Source organism: Sciurus vulgaris (genome assembly GCF_902686455.1).
Source record: "Sciurus vulgaris genome assembly, chromosome: 3".
NCBI lineage: Eukaryota > Metazoa > Chordata > Mammalia > Rodentia > Sciuridae > Sciurus > Sciurus vulgaris.
Genome location: NC_136463.1, coordinates 5,728,897 through 5,755,474, shown reverse-complemented (window position 1 = coordinate 5,755,474; position 26,578 = coordinate 5,728,897). Strand labels below are relative to the sequence as shown.

The window sequence follows — 26,578 nt, the reverse complement described above, 5'->3', positions numbered from 1 at the left end:
TTGTGAATTGAGCAGCTATGAACATTGATGTGGCTGTATCTCTGTAGTATGCTGATTTTAAGTCTTTTGGGTATAGGCCAAGGAGTAGGATAGCTGGGTCAAATGGTGGGTCCATTCCAAGTTTTCTTTTTTTTTTTTTTTTTTTTTTTTTTCTTTTTTTTTTGGGGGGGGGGGTGCTGGGGATCGAACCCAGGGCCTTATGCTTACAAGGCAAGCACTCTACCGACTGAGCTATCTCCCCAGCCCTCCATTCCAAGTTTTCTAAGGAATCTCCACACTGCTTTCCAGAGTGGCTGCACTAATTTGCATCCCCACCAGCAATATATGAGTGTACCTTTTCCCCCACATCCTCTCCAACATCTATCGTTGCTTGTATTCTTGATAATCACCATTCTAATTGGGGTGAGATGGAATCTTAGTGTAGTTTTGATTTGCATTGGATGACTTTTCTTGTGTGAGTTCCCATGAAGTCTGTAAGCTGAGGACAGGGTGGCAGCACCCGCTGTTTGTATCTTAGTCTTCATCACCAGCCCTTCCGTTCAAGTCCACTCAGGCATTACTCACTGGGGCACCATGGGCTCGGGAGTGGCTTCTCCTGATCCTTATAGCTGAAGGCAATAAATCTGGCCGTCTTCCTCTTAAGTCCAGGGTTTATCACCCGCTCCACTCTGGCCTGCTAGAGTCATCCCTCATTGCTCTTTGATGTTGTCTCCCGCTATGGTTTATCCAGCAACTTCACAGAATCAGTTACTAGAAGTTGGGAATCTATATAACTGGACTTTGGAGTCAGACAGACTTAGGGATTTCAACATTACCATTTACTAGGCAAACTTCTTCATCGTATGTTACCTCAGTTCATTCGTCTGCAAAATGGAAATTATTAATACTGTCTGCCTTGTAGGGTTGTTGTGAGGATAGAGTAATAAATGTTAGCTTTCAATGAGTTCTGTTTACAGTGTGGGAGGAAGGCTGTGAGAGAGGGAGAGCATACTGGCCCCTCCAGCTTAGTTTTAGTGGTCCACCTACCCTTGTTCTGTCTCCCATTTCCTGTGATCTTTTGAGTGCTGAATAGAGAAAAAAGTTCTGGTCACCTAGGACATTTCTAAGAAGGAAATGGCCCTTGACCTTTGCTGTTTGGTGAATCATCCATTCTTCTCTTTGGAAATAGTAATGTGACCTTTGAACTATTGAGAATACCCAAACATACCTAGCATCTGGCATTTCTGTCATCTCAGCATGATGAATGACCTTCTTTAGACTGTCCTCAACAATGTTAAGACTGCCCCTGAGGAACTGGGAGGCATGGAATTTCTAGAAGCTCTTGGGAATAGGCATGCTCAGGAGGACCCAGTCCAGGCTGGGGTCTAGGGATCTGCCTGGGTGATAACCTGTTCTGAGCAGCAGAAATGAGAACAGACAGGACAGGCTTTAGAAGTCGCTTTCCGGAATGAAAGAATGATGACTGTTCTCTCTCTACCCTTTCTTGGCTCTACCACACTGCCAAAAGGATCTTGTTGACCATACTTGCTCCAAGAAAACAGGAGCCCCACCTTGCCTGCTTCTCCATGGTTCTGCAGCCAGAAGGAGCCACAACATGCCCAGTCTGCCCTCCTATCAACCGTGCAAGCCCCAACACACCTCCTTCCCCTCGGGACTAAATGCCGTGGATTGCTAACTGAGGTGTGGCCGAGTCCCTCCCTCCCCAGCTGGGACTCATCTTTTTGAAATTATATGATGCAGAAAACTGCCTGTCCTTAGGGATCCAGCACTTCCCACCTTCTGTTTTAATCTATGTCTCTTGAAATCCTGCTTCATGATTTCTGAGTTCAGTGGGGTTTTGTTCTATTTTCCTAACTTTGGAGTTGGGTCACTTTTTCCCAGCATGCTTTAAGCACTGGCATTCCTTCTGGCCCTCAGGATGATGAATCCCCTTCCTGCCCATAAGTAGATGACTACCAGTTGGCAATTCCCCCTCCTGGCTTTCAGGATGTTACTCTAACACTTCAGGGTAGCTCTCACCTCTCAGAAGGAATAAAGCAATTTGATGGCCACATAGGGTTGAGTCTCAGAATCTTCACTTTGCCATTCTCAGCCTCACAGAGCTGTCTCTTTTGTACTTGTCTGACTCCGCCCCCACCCTCAGAAAAACAGGCTTTAACCTGGAGACTGTCCTTTGGAAATACATGAAGGTAAAGTGTGGCCTGACCCCTCCGCTGAAGGCTTGACTACTCAGATCTTTGGTGTGAGGCAATCTCTGTCCCCATACACAGCCCACTCCTGGCACTCCAGGACAAGGAAGAGCAGAATGGAATGGCCCTCTCTTATCCTTTATAGCTTTCAGCAGACTAAAAATCCTCACGTGTACTTCTCTTCTGTGCTGTTGCCTAAACTTTCAGTCTCAAATTCATATCTTGTCTTTATAATAAATCTATTGCCCTGCTATTCCAAAAATAAACAAAAATCCTCAAGTGTCTTGAATCAAATGTAGATGAATGTTGGAATAGTCACATTACAAAAATCTCCTCTTGAGAAATGGCTTCTGGTCCAACTTTTGCTTTTACATTGAAGTCTGGTTGGTTGCAGTGTGTTTTATGCGGCAAAACATTCATGGCCATGCCGAACCACAGCTTTGTTTTAACTAGATTTTTCAAACAGAGAAAGAGGCCATTTTCTTTGCCCTCCCTGCCCTTCCCTCAGTCTACAAGGCCAGTTCTAGAGCTGGCTTAATTTGTCTTGACATCCTTCTGTTTAACCCTTCATGGAGAAACCTTCTCTGGCTCTGGTTGGGGGTGCTGAGCCTTCCTGTCAGTAAGCTCTCTGGGAGTGAAGGCAATTCCAGATCATCTAAAGCAGCCCCACCAACTTCCGCCCATTTTTCTGATAAGTGCAGTGTTTCCATCCCTGGGCAGGCACTGTGCCATGGCAGTGGCCCAATCCTGGCTCACAGGATACACTGAAGGAAATGTGCTGGTCATGGGCTTTCTCCAGGGCTCTCCTGCCTGTGGGGGCTGGCATCTGGACCACAGGGGGTAATGTTCCCACACAGTCTTGGGTTCTGTGACTTGACTGAGCTTTGGGGTTGCATACAGCACTCCACCCACCCCCACTCCCGTGACTGTTAAACCAGCATCATTTTTATTCTGAGGACTGAAGTTATTTTGACAGAAGTAATCTAGAATTGCTGCTTTTTTGGTGACCTGAAGTGACTCACATCCATTTCAGAAAACAGTTGTTTTCAGCTGTCACTTTGATACCCCCAGGAGGGTTTCCTGGGGATGCATACTAGTCTTTCTGAAACAGCAGTGCTATCTGGTGCTTCAGAGATGGTTTCCTGGGGCTGTGCTGAACATTAAATAAGATCATGCTTGAAGAGTTTAGCATAGGGACTGGGGATATAGCTCAGTTGGTAGAGTGCTTGCCTCACAAGCACCAGGCCCTGGGTTCAATCCCCAGCACCACAAAAAAGAAAAAGAGTTTAGCATAATACCTAAAGCTATTACCCTAGATGGATATGTATTTTATCACTAGTGCTTTGCCTATTGCCTGAGACATAATAAAATGCTCAATAAATTACTTGTGGAATAATAAGTGAACTAACTATACAGTTATTCTATAACTTAGCGGTAGAGTACTTGCCTAGCATGCCCAAGGCCCTGGGGTCTCTCACCAACCCCACAAAATAAACAAACAAATAAATAATTTTTTTTTGTTTTGTTTTTTTAATTCACCATTGGTGCCAGTCCTAACCTTCTCTCTGTTCTGGGACACCCTTTTATTGCAGGTCTGGCACTTTTGTTAGCTCCTTTTCTGCCTCTTCTGAATTTTTCAGGGTCCACACATTGAAAATAACTGGAGTTTAATAGGTTTGGAGCCTGGGCATTACCACACTGCATCAGAAGGTTACCACAAAACCCTGCACTAGACTGAAGAAAAACTGACAATGAAGAGGGCTTCATCTCCTGTGGGCCAGGTACTGACTGTACCAGGCAATATGCTGGACAGTTTGCAGGCACACACAGTGGAACAAGGTGTGGTCACTGGATGTGTGGGTAGAGCTTCCTTAGGCTGAGGCCTGAGGACTACATAGGGCTTACTACGGGACAGTGGGCAAGGAGCAAGCATTGCAAAGGCCTAGTGTGGAAAGGGGAGAAGACCTCAGGACCATGTGAAGATTCATTTTTCAGTAAATAGTCTGCTATTAAGTGAGATAGCATTAGGGTTCTGTAACCATGTGGCTTTCACAGGGCTGAGAGGATAAGATTTGGTTGGTATTTTACCAGTCTGGCTCCCCACATGCCAAATTAGATTGCCCATCTGAAAACACCTTGTCTATCGCATGCTGTCTCCTGGCCCTGGTAGAGGCTGCTCAGAGTGCTTTCTCTGTACTTACCATTCCCAAATCTGAAAAGAAAACATAGATTGGCAGAATCCAGATGTGGGAGGCTGCCAGTACTAGGACGTGTTTGTTGCTGGAGCTTTGTGTGTCCCTTGTGGGACTGGTTCTAGAGAGGATCTACAAAGCATTGCTGGCTGTAAATAAACCTCCGTTCTCCGCTTCAGGATATGCTACTTCTCTGAGTAAATCCTCCCAGCTCCATGGCAGCTCCTCTGGCTTCATGAATCCATATTGTTTTTACTTCCTTCCTTTGGTGACTGGACTTTTATATTCTCTGCAGGGAGAACCACATTCCAGGTTCTGTAATTCCTGAGGATGCCAGGGCTCTGTCACTGTTAAGTCAAACGGTGGGTTCACAGCACTGCAGCCTGCTGCAGCTTCCTCGTGCTTTAGCTGTTGGGACTTTGGTCTCAGGTGAAGGCTGGGGAATGGGGAGGGTGGAGACAGGAGAGGAGCCCTTGCCTCAGAGTTTGGTTTCTTTGGCCAGCTCTGCATGTGAACCCAAGTGGTTCTCTCCTCCCTCCCTTGTCTTCTCACATGGTTTCTTTTGACTTCTGGGCTTTATTTTTCCTTGTGTATTAATTGGACTTGAACTAGGGAGCTGCTTTCCTTTCCTAGGGCAATGCTTTCTTTTCATCTTCCCTGTAGACTAGGAGAGTTCCTCAGCCTTTTCTGCCTGAGGGATGTGTGCTGTCGTCTCCTTGTCTCTGGGCTCTGGGTTCCATGCCTCCTGGCTGATGCAGACAACATCTGTCTGGTAAATACATCGGCTGGCTGAGTTCATTACTTTAACCAACTGGAAGCCAGAGGAACGGATCTGTACAAGTCAAGACAGGTGTCCCCTGTACATTTTGAAATGTGACTTTGGGGGAAAGAAAGAGGAACAGTGATTTCTCATTGCTTTTACTTGTGTTTTCATTACTCCCCTTCCCCTTCCTGCCTCTAAGGGTATGTCTGGACTCTCCTAGAGCAAGTGTAGTTGAATGATGTGACCCTTTCTTCCATCTCCTTAGCTCTGCCATTTAAAATATACCTCGTGTGTTTTCTGACTCTGACTAGCTTGTGATAGCTGTCATGGATACTTGAATTCCTAGTTTCTGGCTTGACAACTGGGAGGGTGTGCCATATTTCTGGCTACTTCCTGAAGCCCACTGCCTCATATGGCTTTGAAGATATGCAGGCTCATTTATGCATTTGACTTACCAGATTCTCTAAGGCAGGAGAATCTTCTCACCCTTGGAATAAGAATAAGGCCCATGGTCCATTGGTCAGCATTTTGTATGGAGACACCAAAAGTTGGAGCCCATGGAACCAAGTTACCCTGAGGTAGGTCAGGTGAACCTGTGTTTTGGATTTAAGAGTCCTAGCACCTCAGCTGAGTGCTCTGTGACACGTCCCATTCTTCTAACAGGGTAGAAAGCAAGGACTAGACCAGTTCACAAATGGAAACCAACTGCCAAGTTTTCCTTTCTCTTTTAGTTAATATGTAAAAGGACTAATGGTGGTGGTGGGGCAAGCATAAAGCAAAATACCAGAAGAGGAGGAAAATATACAAATATACTTCCTCTCTGTGGTTTCTGCCCCACTATCTTTTCTTCCTGAGATATGACCAAAGAGCCTCAGCTAAGACAGCCAAGCCTATGTGAAATGCAGAATTCACCCTTCATCACCACACACACCCTATCCCCTTCCATCTCTGGGGTCAAAAAGGCCATAAGAAACCACAGGGAGGCTCCTGAACTTTTACTCTACTTAGGAAGCCGCTGAGGTGACAAGTATTTTTCCCTCTGAAGAGACATTTACATGTTTCATGACCAGCTTCCTGTTACTCAGGAATGGACACTGGATTAGGATTCCAATGAATATCAGGCCTCCTTCCTCAGCTCTCCATGTTTGTCCATGAAAATGGGGTGGCAGAAAACAGGATCTTGGGAAACAGTGAGTTTGAGGCCCTCAGAGTTCACGGATCAGTCCCTTATATTGACTGGGGATGTACCCAGATGAAGTTTTCCTACATTTAGTACCAAGAAAGCTGTCCCCTAGAGGGGAAATGCAAGAAAATTTTACAGTTCCACATTTTGTTAGTGACTACTCTTTAATATTGGTTTCTTCAGTTGCTTCTACAAAGGGATTGTTGTTGGTCCCCTGAGAGATTGGTGCTTTTTATAAAGCAGCTGATTTATGACTCCAACCTGAACTTGACGTGACAGTGCTCCAGGCCTGCCTCCCACCCTCCTGTACCCTAGCCCACTCCAGACCTCTGTGCCCACCTGATTGGCAGGGGGTGGGTGCCTAGAAGGTGGGTTGCTAAGCAGCCTGGCTTCCGCATTGTGCCCTTGCAGTCTGGATGAATAGCTGCAGTGTTTAGAAGAGAGAAGGAATTTTGGTCTGTCTCTTAATCAGGAGGAACTCATTTGGGGAAGGGGTTAAGCACTTGTAGTATGGTCTTGGCACATGGCCATAGCTCAGGAGGGAATTTGATAACCCTCATGGTACCTTCCCTTATGAGAGGCAGTGTGAGTGGAGTCCAGAGCTCTGTGGCTGTTCCCATGCGAAGGTCTTGTTGCAGGGTTGTTACTGTCTTATCTCTTCCCTCACCAAGCAAAGGAGAGGAAATGAGATCCAACGACTTTCTGTGAACTCAGCTTTTGCTGTTTTGATCAGCTTGTAGTCTCTTGAGATATCTAACCTTACTGGTCACTGGGAAACAGGTGTGTTCTTGCCCTTTTACATTTGGGATAACAGGCAAGGAACACCTTCCTCCTGCTGTGTCAGGAGCCTGTAATGTTCCCACATTACATGTTCTTAGACTGTCTATGTTCTTAGACTGTCGCCTTCAGCTTCTCATGTGTTGATTTGGTTTAGATGAAGCATTTACTCTGGAGCAGTAAAGTGAGAAGTTGTCTGATAAGAAGCCTTTGTATTTAGGTTTCTGCAGGATGATGTGGGAGGAACTATTGACTTGCATTAAGTATCGAGGAGAAACTTCATTGGAGAGAATAGAGAGTTGAAGAATGCTGCCTGGAGCTGGGCCCTCATTCGGTCCCTTATTTAAAGGCATACTGTACACATGCTCTGGGGTTCTGTGAGCTGTTCCTTTATCCTTATGATAAAGACTCCTTTTTTTGGCTTAAACTAAACGTAAGGAAACTCCCAGGAGTAACTAATCTCTTGTCTCAGTCTTGGAAGTGGAATGTTGTAAAGAAGTCCCCCTTGCTTCCTTTGTGTCAGCGGTCTTGGGAATGTACTCTGGGACACTGCCTATGCTCTGGAGCAAGAGGCAGCCAGGGCCTTGAGCTCTGCTTTTTCAGGTGTGCCGGGGTAGGGCTTCTTGGACCCAAGGGAGCAGAAGACAAGATTCAGGTCATACAGGTGGCCCAGGCAGGACTACTACTATGTGGGCTCTCAGCATCAGTCGAAACTGGTCCCTGCTGGAAGCCATGGACGAAGACTGACACGGCGCTCTGGAGTATTCCAGCTGATGTAAAGAAGGGGTAGGAGGCTCTGGGATCCCAGAAGCCCCCAAGGCACTGCTCCCCATTTAGTGCCACTGCTGTGCTTTTTCCCTTCTTCTTCCATAAAAACCTCAGGCATCTCATGAAGAGAGGAACTGGCTCAGGGGCCTGTTCTTACCTCTGTGTGTTATTTCTCTTCTGCAGGATAACACAGAAGTAGAGAAGCGAGATCCCCAAGAACTAGTTGGTAAGTATGCAGGAGAGCCCGGGGGCATACTTGTGAGCCTTGCCCTGTGAGCAAGCTGGCTTCTGGCCATGCCAGCCTCTGCTTCTTGGGGATTCTGTCTGCTGTGAGCATCCTCCCTTCAGACTCCCTTTAGGGGCCTTTGGGATTTTCTAAAACAACTGAGTGAGACCCCCACAAAGCAGTTCTTCATTGAAAATAATATTCATGGTGCATTTTATTGGGCTTTCCTCATTGCTAGTATGTGAGGAGGGGGTTCAGGGTCCCCTTTTAGCTGGGAGCTCACCTTGGTCTTTGCCTCTTCCCCTTGTGTCCTGGGTCCTTTCTTTGTCTTTGTTCTCTTCCTGCTCCACTAGTGTTGGTGATGCTCTGGGAGTCCGCATGTGGCCTTTGCTGGAACTTTGCTTTGTCCCCAGGCAAGAATATGCCTTGAAGCCCATGAGTTTGGGGCCCTTGGGGCAGAACCATATCTGGAAAAGCACATACTAGGGGGTGGGTGGGGAAGAATGAAGGAATTTTGGATTATGCAGAGGGGCATAAAGGGAGGAGTGAGGCAGTGGGGATGCGGGAAAATTAATTTTTTTTTTTTTAAACAACATACCATCCACCTCCTTTGCCAACCTCAGCCTCTTAATCTCTTTAGGAAGTTCCTTAGCTCCTTTAATTTGGCCATAGACTCTTTTGGATCCAGAAGCCTCTCATAGGAAGTTTCCAATGAACCCAGGCCTCTCAACAGTGTCAACCCTCCCTCTCCAGCAGCTATTACCTGCTCTCCCTGCCTGTCCCAATGATGTTTACAAAGTAGATGACTACTGCTTCCCAAGGATAGCTGTAGAACCTGCCCCCATACATCCATGTTGGCATTGAAGTTTCACTCATTCTAGTCTCAAGGTTTCAGATCACACACTTGGCCAGGAAGTGCTTCTCCAGCATCCCGTCCACCTGTCCTTTCTCCAAGTAGGATCCTTTTGTTGAGAGTGTGAGGTGGGAACCCATTCTGGTTTTCCTTAACTAATGAGCCAGAATTTGTTCGTTCAGTTCATCTTCTAAGGAAGAATTGGGTAGGAATGTGACAGCTTGTTTTAGTCAGTTTTTTCACTGTTGCGACTAAAAGACCTGACAAAAACAATTTTAGAGAAGGAAAGATTTATTTAGGAACTTGCAGTTTCAGAGGTCTCAGTCCATAGACAGCTGGCTCCATTCCTCAGGGCTTAGGTGAGGCAGAATATAATGGCAGAATAGTGTAGCAGAGGGAAGCAACTCACCTGATGATCAGAAAGCAGAGACTGTACTCGCCAGATTAAAAAAAACATATTCCAAAGGCACGCCCACAATGCCCACCTCCTTCAGCCACACCTTACCTGCCTTCATTTACCGCTCAGTTAATTCCCATTATAAAAGGTTAAGCCAGTCATTTCTTCTCTAAACTTTCTTGTATTGTCTCACACACAAGCTTTTGGAGGACCCCTAATCTAAACCATAATGCAGCTCAGAGCCACCCAGGTCCTCAGCAAAATTAGCAACAACATGGTCTCTACCCACTAAATGCCAGGAGCATTCTCTCTTCCTTCCCCAGATGTGGCAGTAAAATGTATCTCCAAACATTGCCAAAAGTTCTGTAAGGGGGGCAGAATCACCCCCAGTTGAGAACTGCTAATACAAATGGATCATAGTTATCCTGACTGACTTCCTTTACTTGTCATGATGCTTCTGAGATTCATCCATGTCATCAAGTAAATCCATCATTTACTTCTTTATATTGCTAAGGAACATTCTTGTAGGGTATCCCACAGTTTGTTAGTTCATTCACCCTCAGAGGACACAAATGTATCTTTGAGCTGCACAGTTTTGAACCCTCTCACCACTTCTCATTGAGGAGTAGCTAGGTCAGCTCTTCACTGGTCATGTAATTAGTTTAGTGGAGTGGACTCCATTCATGATGCCACGCTCATCAGCTCCTCTGCCTGAACTCAGCTCCTTTTGTTAATTAACTCCTCTGGATCAGGACTTAGGTTGCTCACTTGGTGTGAGAAGCATTTTCAAACATGTAGACAGCCCCACCTTTAAAAGAGCAAACAAGAAAGCTGAGAATGCAACTCGTGAGGTATCTCTAGCACTGTAGCTCCTGACAGAGCTGTCCATACCCATCAGGAGCCCCACAGGTACTAGGAACAGGTACTGCTGCAGCACCCCCAGTGAATTCTCCATGCCACTAATGAGCTGGAAACATCCCCCTGCCACCTGCTTATAGTCCCCCACAATACCCTACAGGCACCTTCGGGTCCCCTAGTCTTGCTACTCTCCTTGCTTCCTGCCTCTCCGTAAGCCTATTGGACCAGCTGCTCCTGCTCAGATTCTTCTCTGGCAGTTATGGATACTAAGGATGTTTTCTGCCATGGGTGTGCCCCAGGGGGATTTATGTTGATGCAGGCTCCTTAAATCCTAAGCTGCCCTCCCAGACTGTCCCCAGCAGAACCAGGCAGCAGCCACACATGTGGTCACTGTCTCCAGTGTCTCTGGATACACTGCTGAATATATTTCCTGGGAAGATGGTTGAAAGCTCTGACTTCTTGTAACAAGATGTGCAGAGCTGATGTCATCTGTGTTGGATTCATTCTGGAATTTAGGAAAGAGAATCACTGAAAAAAATTATTCCTAAAATCTGTGCGATAACTTTTGTTCTCCCATTTGTCCCTTTATTGTCAGTTACTTCCTAGTAATTCTCTTGTTCCTAGCCCAGAGCTCAGAGGGGTTTTCCTCCTGTCATGTTATCTACCATTTGTACCCTGGAGGGTGGTAGGGTTGCTGTGGCAACAGTGTCACACCCTATTTTTCTAAAAGGCTTTCCTGGCAAATGCCAAAGGGCACTCTGTCTCCCTGTCACATGTACACATTGTCCCTCCAGTCTTGGGAAGAACTTAACCCTCCTTGTTTATATGCCCAGTGCCTGCCAAGGCACTTGCTTTTGTTGCTCTTGTTCATGAAATATGAGGATCAGCTCTTCTGAGCTGCTTCCACTTTCAACTGGTCTCTGCAGCCTTTCTGAGCTTGGGTCTAGAACTTTTGCCCATCCCAGGTCTGAGAGGAAGGAGGAAGTCAGGATGAGGCTTGAATCCCAGCCAGAGCAGAGTGTTACCCTTGCATGAGGAATCAGAAGACAGAAGGAAGGTATGGGTAGAGAGAAGAACATAGTCCCCTTGTGGAAACTTGGGCCTGCATAGGACCCTTGATCTATGAGTCACCCAACTGTCCTCTTGTCCTCCCTCAAAATAATAGGACAGTATTCTGTCCTTTGGGTGTGTCCAGCAAAAATCCATTGATAACAGTAAAAATCAGCACATGCAGTCATGTTATAAGATTTCCCTGGCCAGGCTTGGTGGTGCAAACCTATAATCCAGCTATTTGGGAGGTTGAAGTAAGAGGATCTCATTTCAAGACCAGCCTGGACAACTTAATGAGACCCTGTATCAAAATAAAATTCAAGCTAGCTGTGGTGACACACACCTGTAATCCAGCAGCTTGGGAGACTGAGGCATGAAGATTGGGAGCTCAAAGCCAGCCTCAAGCAATTAGTGAGACCCAAAGCAACTCAGCAAGACTGTCTCTAAATAAAATATAAAAAGGCTGGGGATGTGACTCAGTGGCAAAACGCCCCTAGGATTAATCCCTTGTACCAAAAAATAAAGTAAAATAAAATTCAAAAAAGTCTGGGGATGTGACTCAGTGGTAGAGTGCCTGACTATTATGGGTGAGACCCTGGAGTCAATCCCTAGGTCATAACCTTAAAAAAAATAAAACAGGACTGCCCTAGGCTTGACTCCCAGCCTTAGGGTGTTTGTAGCGTGAGCAGGCTAGAACCCGAACAACTAGAGTAACAAGTGGGGTCCGGGAGTGTCCCGAGCCCTGCTTCACACTGCGTTCGTTACTGTAATAATGAAACTAAGCACAGATGGGAGCACCTTATCTGCTAAGAAAACTTTAGCCTAAGTGGCACAGGTGGCATGTTAGTCCCAGCTACTTAGGAGGCTGAGGCAAGAAGGTCACTTGAATCCAGAAGTTCAAGGCCAGCCTCCACAACATAGACCTTGTCTCAAAATAAATAACGTGAACGCAGCCTTGGGAGAGGAGACCCAGAAGGCTGTGCTAGCCACCCCCCACAGTCCAGGCAGCCCCTTGGTCCCGGGGAGCGGCTCTGAGGAATGGGCTAACTGGGACTGGGGTTGTAGCTCAGTGGTAGAGTACTTGCCTGGCCACGTGTGAGGCACTGGGTTCAATCCTCAGCACCACATTTTAAAAAATGAACAAATTAAACAAAAGTTTTGTGTCCATGTACAACTAAAAATATATAAATAAATAAAAGAAATGGGTTAGCTTTGCACCACTGTGATTCCAGCTACTCAGGAGGCTAAAACAGGAGGATCGAATGTTTTAGGTCAACCTCAGCAACTTAAGGGGGCCTGGGGACATTGCTTAGTGGGAAAGTAGCCCTGGGTTCAATCCCCAGTACCACAAAAGCAAGAAATAAATGAGTTAGCCTGAGAACCTGGCACTTACAGTAGGTCCTCAGTATTTGTTGGATGTTTGGGCTGGGATTATAGCTCAGTGGTAGAGCACTTTTCTAGCATGTGTGAGGCACTGGGTTCGATTCTCAGCACCACAAAAATAAATAAAAATAAAATAGAGGTATTATGTCCACCTACAATATTAAAAAATATTTTTTTTAAAAAAATATTTGTTGGATGGTATTGGTGGTGGCTTGTTCATTCTTTCCCTTCCTCCTGCCCTGCCCTGTTCTGCCTGCTATTTGCTCATTGTATGGTCCTTTTCATGAAGGAATGTTTTAAAGAGCACAGGCAGAATCTTATAACAAACAGCGCATTGTCTGAGTGATCCATTGCCAGGACTCTGTGGTCACCAGAGTGGCCAGAGGCTACAGGGAAGGGAGTGAGGAGAGAGGGTGAGGCTTGAGTAGGAGGCTTGGGTGGGCAGCAGCAAATCTCTGGGGGAGTTGTCCCTTGGGATTTATGGTTCTTAATGTCAGAATCAGGCCTTTTGTTCCCAAAAATGAGGTGGGCCAAGAGAAAGACCATAAGCCAGTCACCAACAGGTAATTCTTAAAAGGGTCCTTATGCATAAGCAGTTTTAGACTCTAGGAACCCAGAACCTTGGGAACCCTGAACATGGGTTCTCCCATGGCCTAGGCAGGTCAGCCTAAGACAAGAAGGGTGACACTGAGCAGCTCTGGTCTTCAGAGTTCTAGTAGAGGTATTGTAGAGGCCACCCAGTGGGAGCTGTAGCCAGTGCAGTGAGTTGACTTGCATGTTCCTCCCAGCCATGGTTCAGTAACTTCACATTGGTAGCTTGAAATTGGCCACAGAAAGGAATTTACACCATGGGAATTAGCAGATGCTAAGGATTGTGACTCTTCTCTCCCACTCCCACAGCTGGTTGTTAAACATTTCCCAGCACAGCAGTGGACACACTCTTCTCTTCCAAGTTAACCAGTGAGATCCAGGCCCTGTGGTGCACACCTGTAATCTGTCTTGGGAGGCTGAGGGAGGAGGATCACAAGTTCAAGGCCAGCCTGAGCAGCTTAGTGAGACCCTGTCTCAAAATAAAAATATAAAAAAGGGCTAGGGATGTAGCCCAGTGGTACAGTGCTTGCTTAGCAAGCTTGAAGCCCTGGATTTAATCCCCCGTGCTACCCCACAAAACAGAAGAAAAGTTAACCACTGGGACTTGGTAGTATGTGTAGTTCATCTGTACTTTCTACCTGAATTTCTTTTCTCCCAGGTTGACATGTGACTAGCTCCTGATCTTAGCTCATGTGATACCAGAGCACCATGTTTACCATTTGTTTCTTTTTTCCTTTTTTTCTCACCCCAGTACTGGGCAATGAACCCAGGGTGCTTTACCACTAAGCTACATCCTTAGACCTTTTTATATTTTGAGACAGGGTCTCACTAAATTGCTGAGGCTGGCCTCAGATTTTCAATCCTCCTGCCTCAGCCTCTGAAGTCACTGAGATTATAGGCATATACCACTCTACTCAGCTGGTTTTACCGTTTTCACAGCATTTATCCCTTCCTGAAAACATTTTGTATGCTGTGTTTTTATGTCATCTCTGTCCCCTGTCCTAATACCTCACCTATAGAATCTTTCTCTCTAATTTCTCAACAGCCTCCTTTTCTGAAAGGGTCCGGAACATGTCGCCTGATGAAATCAAGATCCCACCAGAACCCCCTGGCAGGTGTTCAAATCACTTACAAGTAAGCACAGGGCCTGACTGCTGAGGCCAACATGGATAGAGTGATGTGGCTTAGTATCTGGTGGGACCATGGCAGGGAAAGGGACCAAGGCTTTTTCCAAGAAACTGCTAGGTGAATGCACAAGGCCCTGGGTTCAAGTCCCAGCACCACCAAAAAAAAAAAAAAAAAAAAAAAAAGAGGGGGGGAGAGAGAAAAAAAAAAAAAAACTACTAGGTGATCTGATCTGGAGCTGCAGTCCTGGTCATCTCCAGTTAGCTCAGGAATTGGCACCTATAGCCCTCACAACCTGGTGTGCTAGCAGCCCCCAGCCTGCCTTCAGAAAGGCCCTACATATCTGCAGGAAAAAATCATGCACGTTTCCCTGTGCCCGGTTGAGCCATTGGGAAAGTCTAGAGAGAACTGTGCTGACTGACTAAGGGTGTGTCAGACTGTAAAATAAGTTAAGCCAATGTGAAAACAGCATTTATACTTTCTTTCTTCCTGCAGTACTGAAAATGGAGCCCAGGGCCTTGCACATACTAGATGAGCATTCTACCACTGAGCTATACCTTCAGCCCAAAAGCACAGTATTTATATAGCATAAATTCCTGTCCTCATATTCCCAGCTTGAGAATTCAGCCACTTATTGCCTATAGACCTGACCACTGTTCATGCAGTTACTCCTTGGCTAGCAGGACTTCTGGATTTCAGCCTCTGCGGCGGCTTCTCTTTATCCCTCTGCTGTGAGTGGGACCCCATGACAGCGCTAATATAGGGCTAATGCCCAAGGCTGGGCAGTTGTGGCCCTGGTCCACCTGATTTGCCATTGATCCTGCAGCTTCTGTTCAGTGCCTCTGGCTACACAGCAAGCCCCTGGCACCACCCAGACAGATGGATGACTAATGGAACCTGGGGCCGAAGAATGCAGCAGACCAGGGGAGGGCCAGAGTCGGGTTGAGGTGCAGCACAGCTTGTCTTCCTTTCCTGAAAGTCTCCTCTCTTTGCTGAGTTGTCTGCTTCCCAACACCCCCAGGATCAAGTCACCCTCCATGCCAGAAAACAGGCCCCAGCCTGTAAGGACAATTCCAAAGACCTGCCAGACAGAGCCAGCCAGCCATTCAGCCCTCAAGTTCAGAATATGCCTCCTCATTCAGTCCTCCCTGGGGTAGAAACCATGGCACTCGAGTGAACAGTTCAGTTCACCTGAGGTAGCAGAACCATCCGATGGACCTGGAAACCCAGCCAAGTCGCTGTGAGATGAATTCACTCCAGGCTGCCCAGCCTTCTCTGTAAGGCTGCCTTCCACTGCCCTCGGTGAGAACATAATGAGGAAAGCAGCTTGTTCCTCTAGGCGTCTCTCTTCCCTGGGGTTGTTAAGCGGTTTACAAATCTCTCAGTGCTTCTTCAGGTCCATCTCTGCAAAAAAAAATCTGCCTTCTGACCAGGCGAGGGTGTCACTTGGGACCTCCAACCCTGCCCATCTCCTCTTGCAGGGGAAAGGTGCCCCGAATGTTTTCCTTCTGGAGAATCTATATATTTAACTGCCAGTGAAGGGATGCTGCAGGTTGATCTTGAGTTAGGTCTTACCCACCTTCCTGGATAAGACCACACTTTCATAGGTTCCTCTGCCCTCAGATCAGTTGTCTTAGAACTTTGTTGTTGTTGTTGTTGTTGTTGTTTTGCGGTACTTGGGATTGAGTCCCGGGCCTTGTGCTTGCAAGGCAAGCACTCTACCAACTGAGCTATATCCCCAGCCCAGAACTCTTTACTGTCACTGGGCAGCACTGTTGCCATGTGGGCATCCTCTCTGAGCCAGGCAAGACTCCAGTCCTGAGGCTAGCATATAACTGGCCCAGTAGGTTAGCCTGGATCCCAGCCAGGTAATTACTGTTTTCCATTGAGAGCCAGGCCATGGATCTGTGGGAGAGTTTTGGTCAAATGACATGAGCTCTTGACCCTTTATTGTGACCCTTGATAAACTGGCACAAACCAGTCACCTGTGAACTGCCTCGCATAAGACTTGCTAAGGCTGGGAGGTTTAGTTCAGTGGGAGATTGCTTGCCTAGCATGCACATCCCTGGCACTGAGAAAAGAAAAGAAAATTCTAGGAAGTTTGTGAGACCATTTCAGAACACTCTACTCCTCCCTTCAGGAGGTCACAGGTCTATTGCAATTCACAGTTTTGCTGAGGACTTAACCTTAAGTTGAAATTTTAAACCAACCAGCAATGGTGTTAAACTCATAATCACAGCAACTCTGGAAGTTGAGTAAGAGGATTGCAAGTTCCCAGCCTTGGTAATTTTGTGAGACCTTGTCTCAAAATAAAAACTAAAAAGGGCTGGGATATGTTTCAGTGATCGTGTGTCCCTGGGTTCAACCCCCAGTACCAAATTTAAAATCCGTTAACACCTTAAGCTCTTATAGTAATCTGGGAGCTGATAACCAGTCAGGGGGGTTGTTTCTCGTCTTCTGCATGCCTTGTCCACCTTGACCTTTATTCCTTGCTGTACTGGCCATCCAGAGAAGGTCAGAGGAAATCAGCAAGGAAAACAGACCAATCCAAGGGACTGGGGTTGTAGCTCAGGGGTAGAGCACTTGTCTAACACGTGTGAGGCACTGGGTTCAATCCTCAGCACCACATAAAAAAATAAATAAATAAAATAAAGGCATTGTGTCCATCTACAACTAAAAAATTGAAAAGAAAAAAGATCCATCTTAAGATGGTTTATCTTGCCTGTGGGCAGCTCTGGTTAAAGACTGGGTGGAAAAAGAGAAGATGGCTGGAGTTGGGCTTCCTGGGACTCTCGCGTTCATGCCACAGACTGGATTGTGGATGGGTAGGGGGCTCTGTCATGTGTTCTTCTGTTCCTATTCATAGGACAAGATCCAAAAGCTTTATGAGCGAAAGATAAAGGAGGGAATGGATATGAATTACATTATCCAAAGGAAGAAAGAATTTCGGAATCCTAGGTGAGTTTCCCATGAGTCTGCCGGTAAGTTGAGTCACTAATGTTGGATGGGGGAACCAGAAACGAGCCCTGGAGGGGCTGACGAGAGGCCTAGCTTTGATCCCTCCTGAGTCCAAAGGGGCCATCATCCAGACCGTCACCCAGATCCTCCTTATCCAAAGTGCCTGTGACACGCAGTCAGCTGCCTTAACCAGCTGGAGGTTTACCAGTTAGAGCCAAACTAAGCAGAGGAACCAAATATGAACGACTGCCAAGAGATCTTGGCTGAAGTGGGGAGCCTGGCTGGGTTCTTGTCACTCCTCTGCTCTTACAGCAACACAAGTTTGATTTTCTCATCTGTACAGTGAGGGAGTGCACCAATCACCATAGGTTCTTCTTCCAACTCTAAAAAGTTGGTTTTGCATACAGGTGAGAGGTTTTAGGGACAGGTATATCTGGGTCTTAATCCATCTAATAATGTTCCAGCTAGTGACAAACCCAGGACGAAGGTGGTGTGTGAACAGGTGGGACCTGTTCTGGCCCCTGCACGGGCCTGAGTGTGGTGGACCTCAACCCAGCCACACAGACTGAAAGTCAGAGACCTCTGGATTAGACAGTGCAGCCAACATCTCACTCTTAGTCCTTGCCCCAGCTACATTTCCATCTCCCAGAGAGGGTAGAAAGCCAAGAGCCATGAGGTCAGGCCCCCATTAGGAAACTTACTTAGAGCTAGATGGCTGGCCTTAAGAATTTCATCTCTTAGTCTCAGAGACTCATGGTTCCAATGCCCTGTAGACCTGGGACTAGTGCCTGCTCACTGATGATGTTGTTTTCTTTTCAGCATCTACGAGAAACTGATCCAATTCTGTGCCATTGATGAGCTGGGCACCAACTACCCAAAGGTGTGTCCCACGTACTGCGACTGGAGGCTGAAGTGTGTTCCCAGGACTCTGTGCTTGCTCCACTGGATTTGACCTAGAGCCACAGAAAGGTCCATGTAGCAGCACTACAGATTGAAGAGCACAGGCCCCATCTCTGTTGTTTTTGAGTCCCTGTTGTTCTGAAATAGTTTAACAAAGAAACGGCAGCAACAGACCTGATCCCTGACCACTTAGAACCCAAGTGTACACTTCTCCTCCCCATTGGCCAGCCGGTGGTGGTGTTACTGAGCCAAGAACTTTGTCACACCCATGTTCTTAAGCTTTTTCTGGCTACCCATGGCTGGAGATCAGGGATGATAGCTTAGCTAACAAGCAGGCAGGGGGCTCCAGGCCAAAAAGGTCTATGGAAAAACTCTTCCAGTCATTGTTACCTGGTAGTCTCTGCTGATTGCAGCTTGACCTTTTCTTTTTCAGGATATGTTTGACCCCCATGGCTGGTCTGAGGACTCCTACTATGAGGCATTAGGTAACCTGCCTTCCATCCACCCATCCTCCCATTCGTCCCTCCACCCATCTATTCATCCATCCAGTCAACCAGCCAGTGGTCCAGGCCACACATATTACAGGGTCTTCTCTATGTCATGCCACATCTAAGGGGCTGTTGATTCTAATCTTGAATGAGACAGATCTCATCCATAACTTACAAGACTTAAATATAAGTCAGGCATGGGGGCATATACCTATAATTCGAGCTACTTTAGAGACTAAGGCAAAAGGATCAAAAGTTCCAAACCATTCTGGGCAACTTAGCACAACCTTCTCAAAATTTAAATTTTTTTTTTTTTTTAAAGGGCTGAGGACAGGGCTGGGGATATAGCTCAGTTGGTAGAGTGCTTGCCTCCCAAGCACAAGGCCCTGAGTTCAATCCTCAGCACTGCAAAAAAAAAAAAAAAAGGGGTTGGGGACATAGCTCAGAAGTAGAGCATTTCCTAGCATGTGTGAGACCCTGGGTTTAATCCCCAGTACCACACATATAAAAACATAAATATAACAAAGAAAACAGTTAAACCAATAATTCCAACACTAATGGGTATTGAGATGAGGGGAGCGTTGGGTGTGGTGGTTGCACGCCTGTAGTCCCAGGCTCAGACAGGAGTATCACAGCTTCAGGGCCAGCCTGGGCAACTAAGCAATACCCTGTCTCAAAATTAAAAGGACTGGGAGTGTAGCTCAGTGGCAGAATGCCCCCGAGTTCAATCCCCAGTATGGGGAACAGGGCTACCCAAGGGGATCTGGGGAAGGGTTGGTAAGCAAGGTCATCCGACCTGACTCAAGGGCTAGGAAAGCCCTACTAAGGAAGCCGTGTTGGAGCTACGGTTGTTTGGAGAGGTGTAGGAGCCAGACACATAGGGACAGAATGTGCCAGGCAGGCTGGGGGTGTGTGTGCTAAGGCCAGAGGGATTTCAAAGCATCCAAGCCTTCAAGCTATAGGTCTTAAGCCAACAGCTCATGGTCAAAATTCTGGCCTATAAATGTTTTGTTTGGTCCACACAATTTTTTTTCTATTAATTTGAATTAGTTGCAAACATTTTGTATAAAACTCCATAATCACAGCTTTTCTTGGTCAGTAGGACAATGGTCCCCACGTTCCCAAGGCGAGCAGTCCCTGGCTCTGAGGAGTAACTAAGTCTTTCAGACAGGATATGCAGACTCCCTTGGGTTGAGGCGTCTGCTGTACGTTGACCAAGGGGTGGCATTTCATTTTGCCTAATGCAAAAGAGCTCTAAACCCAAAAGATCTTAAGATCATCAAAAAGAATACAGTGCCCAGGGCAGTGGTGGGACTAGGCTCCAGAGGCTACAGTTGCTCCAGGCTTCCTTGTAACACCCAGTCTTTTCTCTAGCCAAGGCCCAGAAGATTGAAATGGACAAATTGGAAAAGGCCAAAAAGGAGCGAACCAAAGTAAGTGGTGACAGACCTGCAGGATCAGAAAGGCAGGCGTTTGGTGTGCGGGTCCTGCTGGCTGAGCCAAGAGCCCCCAGCTCCTCCACCCTCTCTGTCCCGCACTTGTCGCCTGCTAAGGCTCTGAGCAACCTAGGCCTGGCCTTCTGCCCTGAGCAGGCTGCGGCCCAACCTCTGACTTGGCTTTTAGAAGCTTCCCACTGTTCCATTCTGGGTGTTTTGTAGTACATGCATTATGCCCTCCCCACTCACAACTTCAAAACCCAGGTGGCTTTTTCTCTTGTGGGTCATTGGGTCATCAGTGCCCTCCCTGACGTGAATGGAGGAAAGTATTTCCTTCTGAGTGTAGGCACCCCAGCCTGCTCCAGTCATTGCATTTCTTGGCCTGCAGAACTGACCTCAGCAGCCTGTTTGGGTGCTTCCCTGTAAGTCCCATGTCTGATGGCCAGGTGAACTCTCACTTTAGAACACTTGAGTATCACTTTTCCCAGTAGTGTGGTCTGGGTTCTTCATAAGCATCAATTTAGTTCTGAAACTATAACATCATCCTCTGGACACAGTACCTTTATAACCAGAGCCTCCAAGCGAGAAAGCTGGGTATGGAATACCAGCTCCTCCCACCTCTGGTTAGACCTGGTCAGTCTCATAGCAGCTGCGACCCCCAGGACACTCCCCTCGCCCCCAAGCAGAGCGGCTGCAGGGCCTGGATGCACTGGTGGCCCTCTCGAGGCCCTGGCTGGTGGGAGCTGGTGTGAGGGAATAATCTGGTTTCTCATTCTTAACCCTTGATTGAATCTCCCTTCTCTCTCTTTCCCTCTCCCTTCCAAACCCCAGGCTTATTGCAGGGACGTGTCTGCAGCGCCTGGGGACCGGAGCTGTCCTTCCCCTGTGCGGGCGGGCACCGCCTCCTGGGTGTGAGGAGGAGGGGCCTGGCCAACCGGTTCTGGGCATGTGAGGTGGGGTGGTGGGCAGGGGTGCCGGGCATGCGCAAATCCTGTGATGCCGGGAGGGACTGCCGTCTGCTGGGAAAGCTCTTTGAAGAGTGGTGAAAGTCCCTTCGGGCTGTTCCCAGGCACCTCTCCCTCCCCAGATGCTCATAACTGAGGTGACTTTCAATGCCTCTTTGTGTACTGCCAAATTCCTGTCCCCCTGGAGCAGATGGATGGCACAGGAAATAGGCACACAGCTCTGCATTGGCCTTATTCTCCTCTCTCTCCCCTCTAGATTGAGTTTGTGACGGGCACCAAGAAAGGCACCACCACCAATGCCACGGCCACCACCACTACTACTGCCAGCACGGCCGTCGCAGGTAGGATGGCTTGGACCAGCTCCGCTGGGACTGGCCACACCAGTCTTGCAAGGGTTTCCTGGGCCCATCTGGGGCTTCCCGGGCCAGGGCCCTTGCATTTCTGCTCTGAGGGGATGGAATGCCCTGCTTTTGGTTGGTCTTGTTCTGATTCCTCTCCTGCACTGTCTCTAGATGCCCAAAAGAGAAAGAGCAAGTGGGACTCCGCCATCCCAGTGACCACAATAGCACAGCCCACCATTCTCACCACCACTGCCACCCTGCCAGCCGTTGTCACTGTCACCACCAGCGCCAGCGGCTCCAAGACCACTGTCATCTCGGCTGTGGGCACCATCGTGAAGAAAGCCAAGCAGTGACAGAGCCGTGCCAGGGCTAGACTGTGCAGCCTAATGACTGCTGTATATTTCAGAACTGGGACCTGCTCCCCAGGTGTCACCTGAGAGGAGCCTCTGTGTGGCATTCCAACCAGAAGGACATTGTAGCAGAGGCAGAGGACATAGTGGATAGGGTCTGTCTGTCCACACACCAATTAAAAGTGTCGTGTCCTCCTATCCCAGCATCTGGGGTACGCTGGCCTCTTCCCACAGTCTGTTTTCAGGCAAATGTGAAGCTCAAATGCCCCTCCATCTTCTCAGTCAGGTTTATTGATTGCCTCAGGATTGACGATGGGGTGACAGAAGCCTATGGCATGCTCAGAGGGGTGCCCCAGTAACCTGATAGTTCTCATTGTACACCTCTCGGTGGCGTGGGCTAGTGGGAGCCCAGGGAGCAGTGAGACCTTCAGTTCCTAGGCAAGAGCAGAACCCTGCTCCCTTGGTGCAATGGAGCACACCACAGGCTTTCAAAATTAGGCCAGGTACCAAAACGGCTGGGTGAGATCCCCAGCATGTCCACGGAGGGGGTTGGTATGGGCACCTGGCCAAGGCCGCCTAGTCCCTCAGTGCCCAGCAAGCACAGCCAGCGGGATCCGCAGTGGGGGAGATGAATCACCTCCTGCTCTGGCGGCAGCAGTTCATTGTTTATGTGAAAGCCCTGCTCCTGGGGGAGCTGCTGCCACCCCACCCTTCCTCTGTTGTTATCTCTGCCCAGCAGCAGTCCCTGGGCAACACCAGTGGCTGCCCAGCTTCTCTTAGAGCCAAGACGGGTTTCCCAGCCACCACTGGCCTGTGAGTGCAGGGGCCAGTTTGCCTTTGAGCTCTCCGGCAGCTCTGCTCCAGCGGAAGGGCTGAGTGTCAAAGAAGGAAGTCAGGCTGTGAAGAGCTCTGGCTTCCATGGGCCTGGCACAGACTGAGAAAGGTGGTCTTGAAATCGATGCCTGGTACTGTTACATGATCAGTATATATCAGGAATGTGACAAGCTGTCCCTAATGTCCCCAAAATAAAAACAATCACACTTGCCCCCTCCTCTCCTTGAAACTTGGCCGCCCTGGGGGGAATTGCTGCTGCTTACTCATCCCAAGAGGGTCTCTGTAAAGGCACCCTGCTCCCAGCCTCTGGGGGTTCCCCATAGCCAAGGATACTAGGAGTTCTGGTGGGAGGCATTGCAGCAGAGAGACTCAGTGACAAGTGCAGTGGGCGTCTCTGGTCTGGAGTCCCAGCCTAGAGCAATGTGGTCTGTATGCCCCTCTGTCAAATCACAGTAATAAAGCTTCACGCCAAGGTTGGAGGAACCTGAAAGAAAAGCTTTCTAACTGTAAAGTACTCTGCAAGTGTCTGCTGTTGACCAATCCAGCTGCTTTTTGCTTTAGACTAGGAGAGAAGCAAACCCTAGAAATGACTAAATCAGCCAGGGCCTGGGGAGTTGCCAGCAAGGCCTCCTCCCTTTAGGGGCTCTTTGGTAGAACAGGAAGTGGACTGAGGCGAGTCTGCCCCCAGCCCTGCCATTGAGCTGCCCAGCTGGAGCAGCAGTAACTGCAGTGGGGCCTGGGGAGTGGACACAGCTGAGCTGGCAGCTCCAAGCTGAGAGCGGTTCCACTTCCTAGAAGCCAAGTGAGTGGGTAAGTCTCAATCCCTCAGAATGACAGTTCAATATAAAAGGTGCCTGCCACCTTAGTCCCACTGAGGATGGTGTCTGGAGACTGGTTGTCCTGTTACTAGGGACCAAGGTTGTTTCTGACCTCCAGTCACAAGGAGAATTCAGGCTGTCCAGGGTCTCTGCCCCACCCCTTTCCTGTGTTTCCAATCTTGAACAATGACATCATGGTCCATGCAGGTTCCACCACTGCACTGGGAACCTGTGCTGTCCCCCACACCCTTGGATCACTTCAGAAACCCCTCCGCCATCCCCTTTATTACTGCCTTTGTTCAGACCTTTGTCCCTCACACCTGTCTCCCCAGTCCCGCCCAAGCTCCAGTCTGCCAGCAGAGGAACCTTGCTATACCCCAGCTCTTGCCTCATTACAAACTGCATAGCGGGGTCTGCACTTCAGCATGGCACGTCCGGCCACCAGCTTCCCACCGCTCCACACCCCACCCACTGTGCTTGGCAGCTCCCTCACCATGTGCTTTCCCTGCTGTGCCTCTGCACTCCTTTCTCAGTGCTCTCAGAAAACATTCTCTGCCTGTGGCTTCTGCCCACATACCTGTGGGCTGAGACCACGAGTGACCTTGTTATTGTGAGCAAGGAAGGCAGTCACAAGAAACAGTGTCCCAGGTGCCTGCCGTGAAATAAAGATTTGGTGATGCAGTGGAGAGATGGAAGGAGGGGTAAATTAGTGGTCATCCAAAGTTGTGATCACTAGACTTGAGTCTGACCCACCATGCCCCTGCTCACTGCAATTCATGCATGGGTTTAATTGAAAAGGACTACTGTAGATTGACTGTGCTGGAATCCTGGAGGCTCAGCCATAGGAATAGGGGGCTCTTTGTCCTCTGATTTTGTGCTTGTTTTGATTTTGGAGACAGGATCTCACTCTGTCGCCCAGGCTGGCCCCAAACGATTGGGCCTACGCAATCCTGCCTCAGCCTCCCAAATAGCTGGGAATACAGGCACATGCCAGTACACCAGGCTCTCATTTTATGTATGCTTGAAAATCTCTGTGGTAAAAATTTGGTTTTGGCCAACCACTGTGGCACACACCTGTGATCCCAGGGCTCAAGAGGCTGAGGCAGGAAGGTCCCAAGTTCAAAGGAGCCTTGACAACTTAACGAGGCCCTGTCTCTAAATACGATTTTCAAAAAGGGCTGGGGTTGTGGCTCAGTGGTTAACTGCCTCTGGGTTCAATCCCCAGTACTAAAAAAAAAAAAAGTTTGGTTTTTTTATGGTGCTGGGATTGAACCCTGGAGTGCTCTTACCACTGAACTACATCCCAGCCGCCCAACACACACACACTTTTTAAATTGTTTTGAGACCAAATCTCACTAAAATTCCTAAGCCGGCCTTGAACTTATGATTCCCCTGTCTGCTTCCTGAGTAGAGGATTACAGATGTTGCAGATGAGTGCCACTTCACCTGGCTATAGTAAAAGAAGGCAAGGGGGGGGGGGTGTTACTGAGCCATAAGAAAGAATGAGGAAGATCTCCATCAAAAGATTTGCAGTGATCTTCAGGGGAGATTAAATAAAGAGGCAAGGTGCAGAACAGTGCTATAGAGAAAAGCAATACAAGAATAAAGTCAAAGAAATTGGGGCTGGGTATATAGCTTACTGGTCGTGCATTGACCCTGGGTGGGTTCAATCCCAGCACCAAAAAGAAAGGAAGAAAGAATCCCTAATGGTAAATTCAAGTTGGAAATATAAATATGAACTCATGATTCTTAAGTATAATAAATTCCCTATCTCTTTCCATCAAAAGGCTGTAGAAGCCCCAGTAGGAACACGTGTAACACCCAGATCTTGATTCCCCTCAGTGCTCCTTGAAGAAATGGCTGAGTCAAAATCTAATTGCGCTGGAGCACTTTGTTCCAGAAAGCAGTATTTCAACTATTTCAAAAGGTCAACGGAACTGTTTTGAAGATATTTCCCACTGGTCAAATGTGGTTAAATGTGAACATTAAGAAAAAATGACTGCAATGGATTGTAAGCTATTGGGTAAATAGAGATCCATTCATCCATATTTGAAAAAAGAAAAGAAAAATGTATTTGCCACCATTAGAACTAAATATATGTTAACTCCTTACTCAGAAATTTACACTGAAAAGAAATTGCCCCTCATACAATGTGGATGGCATTGTGAAATGGTAAAACTGCTATGGAAAATAGTACAGTGACCTCCAGTTAAGAGAACCGGCCAAGTTACACACCACACCTGTGGTTCCACCTATTAGGATCACTTGTGTTCAGGAGCTCGCGGCTAGGAGGGCCTGTCTCAGAAACAAACAAAAAGGGCTGGGGATGTAACTCGGTGGTAGAGTGCTTGCCTAGCATGTTCAGGTCCTGGTTTGATCCCCAGCATGACAAAAAAAAAAATGTTCAAATAAAGTGAAAATGGTATGTTTTATGTAACTAAAAAGGAAATAAGCACACCTATAATCCCAGTGGCTCGGGAGTCTGAAGCAGAAGGATCACAAGTTCAAGGCCAGCGTCAGCAATTTAGGCCCTAAGCAACTTAATGAGACCCTGTCTCAAAATATAAAATAAAAAGAACTGAGGGTGTGACTCACTGGTTAAGCATCCCTGGGTTCAATCTTCAGAACTGAAAAAAAAAAAAAAAAAAAAAAAAAGAAGATGGTAAATTTTATGTTATGTGACAAAAACAAAATGGTGCACCTGAAATTCCAGGTCCTTGGAAGGCTAAGGTGGGAGTGCAAGTTGGAAGCCTCAGCAACTTAGCAGGACCCTATCTCAAAATTTAAAAAAGGATTGGGGATGTTGCTCACTAGTAAAGTACCTGCCTAGCAAACATGAAGCCCTGGGTTCAAACCCCAGTACCAGGAAAAAAAAAAAAAAAAAAAAAAGGAAGAGAAAGAAAACCTATTAAACATAGAAAAGTAAACACAGAAAATAGTCATTTTGCAACCCTAAAGAAATACTTCAGGCCATGGTCACCAATGGATGCTAAAACATTCAGAAATGTCTGAGCATTGTGCAGGGTGACAAAGCATTATCTAGATCACTGTTAATCACAAAATGAAAAATGGTGTTTTCCCACTAGAAGTTACAGCCATCATCACTTCCTTACCTTGATGACTTGACTTGAGC

The 26,578-nt window shown here is 47.5% G+C and overlaps 1 protein-coding gene across 3 annotated transcripts in view; it reads left to right on the top strand.

The window, feature by feature from the left end:
• The window catches only part of SAP30BP (SAP30 binding protein), a 39,969-nt gene extending 13,834 nt beyond the window's left edge, over positions 1 to 26,135 (top strand). For 2 of the 3 annotated variants that reach the window (XM_079134222.1, XM_079134223.1), the window contains 8 exons: positions 8,056 to 8,098; positions 14,276 to 14,364; positions 17,222 to 17,313; positions 18,133 to 18,193; positions 18,647 to 18,698; positions 20,076 to 20,134; positions 21,359 to 21,443; positions 21,615 to 26,135. In XM_079134222.1, the coding sequence (XP_078990348.1) occupies positions 8,056 to 8,098; positions 14,276 to 14,364; positions 17,222 to 17,313; positions 18,133 to 18,193; positions 18,647 to 18,698; positions 20,076 to 20,134; positions 21,359 to 21,443; positions 21,615 to 21,796 (663 nt within the window). In that variant the 3' untranslated portion in view covers positions 21,797 to 26,135. The remainder of the gene's footprint in view (positions 1 to 8,055; positions 8,099 to 14,275; positions 14,365 to 17,221; positions 17,314 to 18,132; positions 18,194 to 18,646; positions 18,699 to 20,075; positions 20,135 to 21,358; positions 21,444 to 21,614) is intronic. The other variant, XM_079134221.1, reaches the window with a different exon arrangement.
• The last annotated feature ends 443 nt before the right edge of the window (positions 26,136 to 26,578 follow it).